Source organism: Stomoxys calcitrans, chromosome 3 (assembly GCF_963082655.1).
Source record: "Stomoxys calcitrans chromosome 3, idStoCalc2.1, whole genome shotgun sequence".
Taxonomy (NCBI): Eukaryota; Metazoa; Arthropoda; class Insecta; order Diptera; family Muscidae; genus Stomoxys; species Stomoxys calcitrans.
Window position 1 is genome coordinate 186,297,010 of NC_081554.1, and position 13,655 is coordinate 186,310,664.

General features: G+C 36.6%; 1 protein-coding gene across 1 annotated transcript in view; it reads right to left on the reverse strand.

The window, feature by feature from the left end:
- The window catches only part of LOC106092019 (uncharacterized), a 471,923-nt gene that overhangs the window by 43,120 nt on the left and 415,148 nt on the right, over positions 1 to 13,655 (reverse strand). Inside the window, exon 16 of the mRNA XM_059365737.1 lies at positions 9,322 to 9,531. Within this exon, the coding sequence (XP_059221720.1) occupies positions 9,322 to 9,531 (210 nt within the window). The remainder of the gene's footprint in view (positions 1 to 9,321; positions 9,532 to 13,655) is intronic.

Sequence of the window (13,655 nt, forward strand, 5' to 3'; positions counted from 1 at the left end):
ATAAATATTATATATCTGATAAAAACACATATCCGATAAAAATTAAATTTTCATTAAAAGTTACATATTCGATAAAAATTACATTTTTGAAAAAGATTACATTTTCGATAAAAAATTACATTTCGATAAAATTTTATTTTCGATAAAAGTTAAATTTTCTTTAAAATTAAATTTTCGATAAAAATAAAATTTTTGATAAAAACTACATATTCGATAAAAATTAAATTTTCGATAAAAACTACATAATCGATAAAAATTAAATTTGGATGAAAATTAAATTTTGGATAAAATTTACATTTTGGATAAAATTTTAATTTTGGATTAAAAATGAAATTTTCGCTAAAAATTTAATTTTGAATAACAATAAATTTTGGATAAAATTTAAATTTTGGATAAAAATAAAATTTTCGCTAAAAATTAAATTTTTTGTTAAAAATTGTATTTTTGATAAAATTTAAATTTTCGATAAAAATTACATCATCCTCGATAAAAATTACATTTTCGATGAAAATTACATTTTCGATAAAAAACACATTTTCGATAAAAAAACACATATTCGACAAAATTAAAATTTCGATTAAAATAACATATATGAGAAAAAAATTTAATTATCTATATAAAGTTCATTTTCGATTAACATTGCATTCTCGATGGAATTTAATTTTCGATACAAATTATATATTCGATATAAATTAAATTGTCGATAAAAAATTTAATTTTCTATATAAATTACCTATTCGATTATAATAACATTTCGATTAAATTTTGTTTACGAAAAGAGTTGCATTTTCGATAAAAAAAACATTCCATAAAATTTAATTTTTGAATATCGTTTGGATTGGATCATTTTTGGGAATATCCTCATATCACATAACTTGCCTATTTATTAACCGATTTTGGTGAATTTTTTACAGAGAGCTATGTTAAATGTTATGTTATCCTGTCATCAAAGTGGTAAGAACATTTGTCGGCTTTAACCAGACTTGAAGCACGTTCATCTACCCTGATCCAAGAGAAAATGGCGATTGACAAATCACATTGGCTCCTACGGTCTTATCGATGGATACCAAGACAGCTAATGTCCGGAACCATCCTCTAACAGCCTAACCTTAACTTTGTGTAAAGCCTATATTCGAAAGTGTTACAAACAGAATAACGAATTTGCTATAACCGCCATCCTGTGAATAGTAAAACTTTAAGCCAAAATTCTATCGAAATAAAGTCTGACACCATGTTCCGTATACATTTTTAAACCTGACAAATCCAAACATTGTTCAAATCGTACTTCCCTTGAAATTGTATGTTAGGTGCACGTGTGCAAATTCTTTTTTGTTGGCGAGCGTTTTCTCTGTTCATAACCCCTTGTTAAGTTATAGCAGACGTTGAGTATGGTGATTATTATAAAAGCTCTTAATGTTTGCTTATGCGTAAATAATTTCATAATATAACAATAATTTTTATGGGCGTTTCATACATTGCAAATACATGAACACCACTGGGTGAGTTTCTTTGTGTGTGTGTGTGTGTGTTTGTTTGTTTATAGCCCATGGCAGACACCACCTGAAGTTAGGTTCTTTAACTTAAGAATAACAGTGATTCAATCACCTTGCTGTTATGACAACAGACAGACTTTAATGTTGGTTGCTTTTCTTTTAGTGGTACATTAACATCGTCTTTCTTTCGTTTCTTTGTTATCCTTGTGCATATCCTTTCTAAGGCATCAGTGCAAATTAAAAAGTTATATGAGGACATCCTGGCGTTGTGTCATTGTCATTCCCATTTCTCTGCATTTGTTTTAATCATGCCTTTAGTTCTTTTGTGTGTGTGTGCATGAGTTTTTTTTTATTATTTTCTCCTTTTTCTACTTTAGCTTGAATTACCCTGAAAGAATGTCTCTTTTTCTTATGTTTTAACATTTAAGAAAAGCAAGCTTTGCTTTTTATTACAGTTGGCAATTTTTTCCCCTTTCTTACTCTCCTCTATTAAAATGGCAACCACAACTGTAAGACAAATACTTAAGAATCTCATTTGAGAAACTCATTTTTCGAGTATTCCTTCTTAAGGATATGCATACGAGCCACAGCAGCTACTGTTGGTTGGTTTTACTTTAATTTGTTGAAATTAAATAAAATGCCCTAAAATAAAGAGTCAGACTCAGAAATGCTGATATGTAATTGTGGCTGGAATGAAAGTTCTTTAGAAAATCTTTACCTAACCAAAGTGTTAGCAGATGGTTGAACAAAATTTGAAAAATTCTTTTGAATTCCATTCTTATGTGGTTTGAGATGAGAATTCAAATAATATGAAGTGTTATAAGTGCCCTGTTTGCAATGTTAGATTTTTAATTTTAAGCATAATGGCCTTGGTTTATTTGAAGAAACTTCCAAGAATAAGGGAGTTTTCAAGGATTGGTATGTTTAATAAGGATTTGCTTATTGTCCATATTAAAGAATGTAAAACAAGGAAAACCTTAAAGCAAGAAGGCAAGGAAAGGTACTAAAACTACACTTTACCCAAGGAAAGGGTAGGTTTACCCTTTCCACCAGGAAAAATTAATAAACCTACTGTTTCCCAAAGTAAAGGTGTAATAAACTAACCCTATACCCAAGGTAATAAACTTTCCATTTCCCAAGGAAAAGGGTATTAAAACTTCTCATATTCCAAAGGGAACCCTAACCTTCACTTTACTTTCCCTAACAAAGCGGTACTTTCCAGAAGGAAAACGTACTAAAATTATCCTTTTCCGAAAGTAAGGGTACTTAAACTACCTGTTTTCGAAGAAAGGAGTACTAAAAGGTACTTAAACTACCCTTTCTGAGGAAAAAATTACTAAAACTACCCTTTTCCTTTCTCTTGGGATAGGGTGCTAAAACTGTGCTTTCCCTTGGGAAAGGGTGTTTAAACCACGCTTTCTTTTCGGAAAGGGCGCTAAAACTGCCGATTCCCTTAGGAAAGGGAACTAAAACTCTTACGCGAAGGAAAAAATATCAAAACTATGTCGAAAAGCCTATCATAAGTCACTGTATCAAATTTCAGTGAAATCGGATAATAAATGCGCCTTTTATGGGGCCAAGAATTTAAATCGAGATATGGGTCTATATGGCAGCTATATCCAAATCTGGACCGATTTGGGCCAAGTTTCAGAAGAATATCGAAGAGCCTAACACAACTCACTGTCCCAAATTTCGGCGAAATCCGAAAATGAATGCGTCTTTTAAGGCCCCAAAACCTAAACCCGAGAGATCGGTCTATATGGCAGCTATATCCAAATCTGGACCGATCTGTGCCATATTGCAGAAGTATGTCGAAGTGACTAACACATCCCACTGTCCCAAATTTCGGCGACATCAGACAATAAATGCGTCTTTTATGGACCCAAAACCTTAAATCGAGAGATCGGTCTATATGGCAGCTATATCCAAATCTCGAACGATCTGGGCCAAATTGACGAAGGATGTCGAGGGGCCTAACACAACTTACTGTTCCAAATTTCAGCAAAATCGAATAATAAATGTGGCTTTATGGGTCCAAGACCCTAAATCAGAGGATCGGTCTATATGGCAGCTATATCCAAATCTGTACCGATCTGTGCCATATTGCAGAAGTATATCAAGGGACTTAATCTAACTCAACGGTCCAAATTTCGGCGACATTGGACAATAAATGCGCCTTTTATGGGTCCAAAACCTTAAGTCGAGAAATCGGTCTATATGACAGCTATATCCAAATCTGAATCGATCAAGGCCAAATCGAGGAAATATATCGAAGGCGCTAAGACAACTGACTGCCCCAAATTTCATTAAAATTGGAAGATAAATGTGGCTTTTATGGGCCTCAGACCCTAAATCGGAGGATCGGTCTATATGGCAGCTATAACCAAATCTGAACAGATCTGGGCCAAATTGAAGAAGAATGTCGAAGGGCCTAACACAACTCACTTTCCTAAATTTCAGCAAAATCGGATAATAAATGTAGCTTTTATGGGCCTAAGACCCTAAATCGGGGGATCGGTCTATATGGCAGATATAACCAAATCTGAACCGATTGACGAAGCATATCTGGGGGTCTAACACAACTCACTGTCCCAAATTTCAGCAAAATCGAATAATAAATGTGGCTTTTATGGGCCTCAGACCCTAAATCGGAGGATCGGTCTATATGGCAGCTATAACCAAATCTGAACCGATCTGGGCCAAATTAAAGAAGAATGTCGAAGGGCTTAACACAACTCACTTTCCTAAATTTCAGCAAAATCGGATAATAAATGTAGCTTTTAGGGACCTAAGACCCTAAATCGGGGGATCGGTCTATATGGCAGATATAACCAAATCTGAACCGATTTGGGCAAAATTGACGAAGCATATCTGGGGGTCTAACACAACTCACTGTCCCAAATTTCAGCAAAATCGAATAATAAATGTGGCTTTATGGGCCCAAGACCCTGAATCGGAGGATCGGTCTATATGGCAGCTATATCCAAATCTGTACCGATCTGTGCCAAATTGCAAAAAGTTTTCAAAGAGCCTAACGCAACTCACTGTCCCAAATTTTAGCAAAATTGGATGATAAATGTGGCTTTTATGGGCCTAAGACCCGAAATCGGAGGATTGGTCTATATGGGGGCTATATCAAGATATAGTCCGATATAGCCCATCTTCGAACTTAACCTGCCTTTTGACAGAAAAAGAATCTGTGCAAAGTTTCAGCTCAATATCTCTATTTTTAAAGACTGTAGCGTGATTTCAACAGACAGACGGACGGACATGTCTAGATCGTTTTAGATTTTTACGCTGATCAAGAATATATGTACTTTATAGGGTCGGAAATGAATATTTTGATTCTACGGAACAAACAAACAAACCGAGTCTCATATAGTCATGATGGGTCATTTGCCCATTTGGGAGTTTTTAGGGTTTGGGGTGACCCCCTACACTTCGATCTGATTTTGTATGCCAGATTCGTAATCTACTCGCGAATACCTTTCATTTAAGCCCCATATTGATATGGACGACAAATTTTTCTTTTTTAGACATTTTGGGGTTAGGGCGACTTGCTGGGTACTTGGACCCAGTTTAATACCATATTCGTATTTTACTCTTCAATACCTTTCATTTGATATCCATATTGGCTTTATCTGTCCACTTGAGATTTTGGGTGGTTTTTTTGAGGTAACGGTGGGGGGTCAGCCCCCTTCCGTTATCCATAAGTTATAAAGCCTTTTCCATTTTCCTGACCATATTCGTAATCTACTCCCGAATACCTCTTATTTGAGTCCCATATTGTCATGATCGTCAAATAAACCTATTTTAAGGGGTTTTGGGGCTGGGGCGGCCTCCCGGGTACTTGGACCCAACTTTTATTATGAAATTTGTACTCTACTCTTGAATACCTTGCATTTGAATCCCATATTGTCCCGATCGGGCTACTTTTATTTTTGGGTAGTACTTTTGGGGTAAGGGGAAGGGTCCGCCCCCCCTCCCGATATCAAAAAACTATAAAGCCTATGTTTCCTTCCAGACCAACTTACAAAATCTGTGAAAATTTCAAGGTAATCGGTTCAGCCGTGTTTGAGTCTATATAAGATGCTGTTTTTCCGTATTTGAGGCCACATTGGTGCCTCCGATATTAATTCCATATATAGGGGAAAAATTTAATTTTCCGGATGGGGGTATACTGATCTAGTCATTCCGTTTGTAATACCTCGAAATATTGATCAAAGACCCCATAAATATATATTTTCTTGATTGTCTCGACATTCTGAGTCGATCTAGCCGTCCGCCCGTCTGTCGAAATCAATATATTGGTCGAACGCGTTGAGTTAGCCGCATGAAATTTTGCCCAGATACTCACTATTGGTGTAGGTCGTTGGGAATTGCAAATGACCCATATCAGTTCAGATTAAAATATAGCTCCCATAAAAACCGATCACCGGATTTGACTTCTTGAGCCACTGGATGCGCAATTTTTGTCCGATTTGGCTGAAATTCGGAACAAAGACTTGCGTTATGACTTCCAATATCCATGCCAAGTATGATTTGAATGAATTTATAAAAAGATATAGCCCCCATATAAAATTATACTCGGATTTGACTTCTTGAGCCTTTAGAAACCTTAATTTTCATCCGATTTGGTGAAAATTTGGAACAAAGAATTGCGTTATGACTTCCAACATCCATGCCTTGTGTGATTCGAATCGGTTTATGAACAGATACAGCCCCCACTTAAACTAATCCGCGGATTTGACTTCTTCAACCCTTAGAAGCCTAAATTTTCACCTGATTTTGCTGAAATTTCGCCCGAAACCTTAGCTTATGACTTACAGCATCATGTACCTATGTACCGATACCGATATCCCGATATGACTTTTGGAGACCAAAATAATTCAAATACACGCTCATTTAATAAGGGAACATTTTTAGCGGAATCCATGGTGAAGGGGACCCAACATTCGTACCGGCCGAACTTAGAACGTTTTTGCTGTTTTTTTTATACCCTCCACCATAAGATGGGCGGTATACTAATTTCGTCATTCTGTTTGTAACTACTCGAAATATTCGTCTGAGACCCCATAAAGTATATATATTCTTGATCGTCGTGACATTTTATGTCGATCTAGCCATGTCCGTCCGTCTGTCCGTCCGTCCGTCCGTCTGTCTGTCGAAAGCACGCTAACTTCCGAAGGAGTAAAGCTAGCCGCTTGAAATTTTGCACAAATACTTCTTATTAGTGTAGGTCGGTTGGTATTGTAAATGGGCCATATCGGTCCATGTTTTGATATAGCTGCCATATAAACCGATCTTGGGTCTTGACTTCTTGAGCCTCTAGAGTACGCAATTCTTTTCCGATTGGAATGAAATTTGGCACGACGTGTTTTGTTGTGATATCCAACAACTGTGCCAAGTATAGTTGAAATCGGTCCATAACCTGATATAGCTGCCATATAAACCGATCTTGGGTCTTGACTTCTTGAGCCTCTAGCGTGCGCAATTCTTATCCGATCAGAATGAAATTTTGCACGACGTGTTTTGTTATGATATCCAACAACTGTGCCAAGTATGGTTTAAATCGGTCCATAACCTGATATAGCTGCCATATAAACCGATCTTGGGTCTTGACTTCTTGAGCCTCTAGCGTGCGCAATTCTTATCCGATCAGAATGAAATTTTGCACGACGTGTTTTGTTATGATATCCAACAACTGTGCCAAGTATGGTTCAAATCGGTCCATAACCTGATATAGCTGTCATATAATCCGATCTTGGGTCTTGACTTCTTGAGCCTCTAGAGGGCGCAATTCTTATCCGATTGGAATGAAATTTTCCACGACGTGTTTTGTTATGATTTTCAACAAATGTGCAAAGTATGGTTCAAATCGGTCCATAATCTGATATAGCTGTCATATAAACCGATCTTGGGTCTTGACTTCTAGAGCCTCTAGAGGGCGCAATTCCTTTCCGATTTGGCTGAAATTTTGTACGACGGATCCTCCCATGACCAAATTGCATGACGTATTTTTTTCTTACTTTCAACAACTGTGTCAAATGCCATGTATACCGATCTGGGATCTTGACTTCTTGAGCCTGTAGAGGTCGCAATTATTATCTGATTTGCCTGAAATTTTGTACAACGGATCCTCTCATTACCATCAACATACGTGTTTATTATGGTCTGAATCGGTCTATAGCCTGATACAGCTCCCATATAAATCGATCTCTCTATTTTACTTCTTGAGCCCCCAAAGGGCGCAATTCTTATTCGAATTGGCTGACATTTTACACAGGTCTCCAATATATAATTTAATTGTGGTTCAAACCGGACAATATCTTGATATCGTTTTAAAAGCAGAGCAACTCTTTTCTTATATCCTTTTTTGCCTAAGAAGAGATGCCGGGAAAAGAACTCGAGAAATGCGATTCATGGTGGAGGGTATATAAGATTCGGCCCGGCCGAACTTAGCACGCTTTTACATGTTTTTTCTTAATTTTCTCCCACAGTAAGTCATTCAAACGTTAGCATCCTATCGATAGACGGACGGACGGACTTGGCTAGACTAATTTAAAAGCCATTACGATTGTTAGATCAATAATTTAAAGTGTTGTAAACAGAATAACTATATTTGTATACCCCCCCCCCCTATTGTGGAGGGTATTCCATTTTCATAATAATTGTTGAACAATATCTAGACAAAGTGCATTGATTTTCACTACCATCAAGCCAAAAATTTATTGAATTGAAAATGTTACTCAGGTTCATGTTGAAAACCTTTTGTGCCATATTATATTAGAATTTTTTTTACAAAAATATGGCCGTGACCTTAGCACATATTTTTTTTTCTCTAATAACATAAACAATTTGTCAGTACCACTACATAAAACGAGCCCCAAACAAGGTCAGCAGATGAAATGTTTATTACAAACTTACCAAGAAAATACTTTGCTTGACATCTTTATGAACACAAAGCTTCTGGTGGTGTTGTTTGCCATATTTTAAAGAAAATTTTGTCTCCATTGAGAAGTTTTATTTGTTACAAAAAATAAAACAAAAAAAAAAAAAATATTCGCTTTTTATTGCATTTGTGTAATTTGGTACCCAATTGTTTTGTTTATGACCATAATAAATTTAAAGTAATTGTCCTTTGAATCCTTTTGCTCCCCAAAAGTCTTTGTGAGTTTCATTGTACGCTTTCTTGGGGTTTGTTTGTTGCGCTTAATAAACTTCGTGTGGCTACAAAACTGTAAAAATGGGTTGCTTATTGTTGCGGGTTGTTTCTTGTATTTTATTTTCTTACAATTTGAGTGTGTGTGTGTGTGTGTGTGAGCGTTTGTATGTCCTTGGGTTACTGTCTTGGGCTTCAACAAAGAAATGTTTAATAGAGAGGGATAATTGTGTGGTAGTTTAGAAAATCAAATTTTTTCTATACTCGCAATAGAAACAAAACACGTCGATGGCCTCAAGCTTAACAATATGCAGTTTTTGATTTTCGGGCCTATCAAAGTTTGGACTCCTTCCGATTCCTTCCTAGCAGGTCGCTTTAACTAGGATTATTTCCTTGGTTTCCTTTATTTCTTCATCTTCTAAATAGTTCCTTTGACATACTTCTCTTCTATATCAAGTGCAAATTTTATTTAACTCCTATGTGATGAGACTCTTACCCCCTCTAATATTTATGGCATATTTTTCATTTTTTTTTTACAACTAACCAGGCCATTAATAAACTTATATAGTAATAAATTTGATAACAAAACCCAACACCGAGTTTGCTTAGATGTGTACAGCCAACATAACGAATTGCTAGACAGTTATAAGATTTTTTGGTACTTACCACGGGCAGCATTTTCAAAAATCCCAGCAAAAATATGACCATTATGCTGGAAGTTGAAATGCAAAATTGCATTTTCAAAAATGTTATGGCACACTGACGATTAAACCAAATTGGCAACAAGATAATGAAGGCAGAGCATGATTGCAGCAAACAGCAGACGCAGCTGACAATGACAAACATGGGACGGGGTGGTGTGGCCAAATGATGGGACTGTAAAAGAAAATATTTGGAGAAAAAGATTGATGAGATAGATATATAAAATTTTTACACAAATTTTGACAAAAAAAAAGATTTTTGAAAAAAATTTTCCTAATAATAAGTTATCCTTAAAATAAAAATTTGGTAAAACTTTTTCTAAAAAAAAAAATTAAATTTGAAAAAATTAATTTTTTTACAACATACTCCATGCAAAACCAAATTTTGACAAAAATTTTAAAAAAAAAAATTTAAAAATTTTTAATAGCAACTAAAATTTGTCAAAACTGTCCTTAAAATAAAAATTTTAGCAACATTTTCAATAAAAAAAACAATTTTGTTAAATTTCCCCTTAAAAATAAAATTTCGATTAAACTTTTAAAAAAAGTAGGATAGTTTTAGATTAGGTTTAAGTGAAATTCTGGCATCAGATTCAGAAAACTACCCTTTGCTAAAGGAAAGAGTACTAAATATACCCTTTGCAGAAGGATAGGGTACTAAATGCTAATGCTTTGTTTTATCTAGAAATATGGTAATAAAGCTTTCCTTTCCCAAAGAATAAGGAACTAAAGCTTTACTATCCCGAAGAAAAATTGTACTGAAACAACCTTTTCGCGAAGAAAAGTGTACTAAATTTACCCTTTCCCGAAGGAGAGGGTACTAAATCTACCCTTTTCCGAAGAAGAGGGTACTTAAACTTTCATTTCCCGACGGAAAGGGTACTAAAACTACCCTTTTCCAAAGGAAAGATTTCTAAAACTACCCTTTTCCGAAAGAAAGGGTACAAAAACTATCCCTTCCCAAAGAAAAGTTTACCTAAACTACTCTACCCTGAAGGAAAGGGAACTAAAAGTACCCTTCCCCAAAGGTAATGCTACAAAGACTACTCTTTCTCAAGGAAAATGCTACATAATCTTCCCTTTCGCGAAGAAGATGGTACTAAAAGTGCCTTTCTTTTAGGTAAGTTTTCTCAAACTACCCCTTCCTTTGGGAACGTATACTAAAACTACCCCCTCCTTTGGGAAAGTGTACTAAAACCTCCCTTATCTTTGGGGAAGTGTACCAGAACTGCACTTTTCCGAAGGAGAGGGTACTAAAACTTCCATTTCCCGAAGGAAAGGGTACTAAAACTAACCTTTTCCAAAGAAAAGTGTACTAAAATTGCCCTTTCCTGAAAGAAGGGGTGCAAAAACTACCCTTCCCCGAAGGTAATGCTACATGAAGTACCCTTTCCTGAAAGAAGGGGTGCAAAAACTACCCTTCCCCGAAGGTAATGCTACATGAAGTACCCTTTTCCGAAAGAAAGGGTACTAAAATTACCCTTTCCCAAAGAAAAGGGTACTAAAACTACCCTTCCCCGAAGGTAATGCTGCATGAACTACTCTATCTCGATGATAATGCTACATAATCTACCCTCTCCCTAAGAAGACGGTACTAAAAGTGCCTTTTCCTTTGGGAAAGTGTTCTCAAACTACCCTTTCCTTTCAGAAAGTGTACTAAAACTACCCTCTCCTTTGGGAAAGTGTACTAAAACTACCCCCTCCTTTGGGAAAGTGTACTAAAACTACCCTTTTCTTTGGGGAAATGTACTAAAACTACCCTTTCATTTGGGAACGTGCACTAGAAACAACCCTTTTCCAAAGAAAAGAGTACTAAAATTATCCTTTCCCGAAAGAAAGGGTACAAAAACTATTCTTTCCTAAAGAAAAGTTTACTAAAACTACCCTTCCCCGAAGGTAATGCTACATTAACTACTCTTTCTCGAAGATGATGCCACATAATTTACCCTCTCCCGAAGAAGACAGTACTAAAAGCGCCTTTTCCGTTGGGAAAGTTTTCTCAAACTACCCTTTCTTTTTATAAAGTGTACTAAAATATTCATACCCTTTACTTGGGAAAATGTACTAAAAGTAGCCTTTGTTTTGGGAAATTGTACTAAAACTACCCTTTCATTTGAGAACGTGTACTAAAACAAACTTTTATTTGTGGAAAGTGTACTAAAACTACACTTTCCAATTAAAAAGAGTACTGAATCTAAAATTCCCTTTGGAAAAATGTTATAAAACCACCCTAAAAAGTGCATTAAAACTATCCATTCGTTTTGAAGGTGTACTAAGTTTACCTTTTCCTGTACTACATTTACCCTTTTCCTTTGGGCAAGTGTTCTTAAACCACTCTTTCTCTCTGAAATTTGAAGTGGTTAGGGCTGAGCAAAATTTTTCTATAAAAAAAAAACTTTTAATAAAAGTAGGTCAGTTTAAGTGGAAATATGCCATTAGACTCACAAATTTGTTTAAACATTTTTTTTACTTTCTTTAAAAAAAGGGGACTAAAATTACCTTTTTCCGAAGAAAAGGGTGCTAAAGCTTTGCTTTATCTAGGAATAGGGTACTAAAGCTTTCCTTTCCCGAAGAAAATCTTTTCGCGAAGGAAAGTGTACTAAATGTGGCGGCTACGGACACTGTGCTATCTTTGATGCAATATCCAATGTTCCAGGCAGTGTGGATTACACCCCACTCGAGCCGCTTTATGATACAAAGTACTGTTCCACTATTCCTGATAGAACCGATTGGAACTACAATATCCCTGGTTACGGAAGTTACATAGATTTCAATACGGATGGTTTCAAACTATACGACCAGATGGGCCTTGGGGTGTACTCTAAAGATCTAAAACTCGTCATATTGAAAACGTTACCCGACCACTGCAGTATGTATCAAGCAGAGATTCTTGCAGTTAAGGAAGTGGAGGAATGGAAGATATAATGTCTAATATCTTCTCAGACAGCCAGGTAGCCATTAAATCCCTTGAGAACGTATATCTGAACACAAAAGCCGCCCTCGACTGTCGCAGATCTCTCAACGAGATGGCTGAACAGTTAAAAATTCACCTGTTCTGGGTGCCGGGCCACAGAAATATCCCAGGGAATTGTAAAGCTGACGAGCCTGCGGAATTAGGAACTACCCTACACATTCCAGGGACACTGGAATCTGTGGGTATGCCTATAGCGACATGTAAGCTAAGTTTTCAGAACCAGGCCCGAAGGACAACGAATGATAGATGGTTAGAAATAGGGGGCTGTGAGCATTGCAAAATTGTGTGGCCTAATCTAGACTTGAAGAGGTCTGTCAGACGTTTTAGTCATTGTGACCGTCCTGACAAGTCACAGTCTAATCGGAAAACATGCTGACAGGCTGAAGCTTGCCAGCAACGACTTTTGCAGAAGCTGTGACGACATCGATGAAGAAGAGACTATAGAAAACCTTCTGTGTGTGTGTCCCGCACTAGCAGTCAGAAGCTGTTCTACTTTAGGTTCTCATTTCTTTGAGAACCTGTCTGATTTAGCGGATGTGAACATTCGCAAGTTATTGGGCTTTTAAAGCGTTCTGGATGGTTCAACGGTAGGAACTAGAAGGTATCTTCTTTCTTCTGTTCCTGTGGTATCACAATGGACGAAAACGTCTGAGTCTAATGGCAGACTGCCACTTAAATCGAACATAACCTACATCAGGTTATAGAGCGATTGGACCAGTACTTAGCACAATTGGTGGAAGTCATAAAAGAACACCATGTGCAAAATTTCAACCACATCGGATAAAAATTGAGGCTTTCAGAGGTTCAAGAAGTCAAATCGGGGACCGGTTTATATGGGAGCTATATCAGGTTATAGAACGATTCGAACCATACTCGGCACAATTGTTGGAGGTCACAGGGTCACAGTTTGCACTACATGCAAAATTTCAGCCAAATCGGCGAAATATTGCGGCTTCCAGGGGCTCAAGAAGTGACATCTGGTGATCGGTTTATATGGGAGCTATATGCAAATCATGACCCGATATGGCCCATTTGCAACCTCCAACGACCTACATCGATACTAGGATTCCGTGCAAAATTTCAAGTGACTAGCTATACGCGATCAACCGCTATTGTGATTGCGACAGACGGACGGACTTGGTTAGAACGACTCAGAATGTCGAGACGATCAAGAATATATGTACTTTATGGGGAATGACTAGATGAGTATACCCCCATCCTATGGTGGTGGGTATAAAATCAATTTTTGTATAGTTTTTTAAAGCAAGTTGTGACTTTAAACTTGTTGCCTACGGCTGCGAATAATACATTTTAATTATGGCACA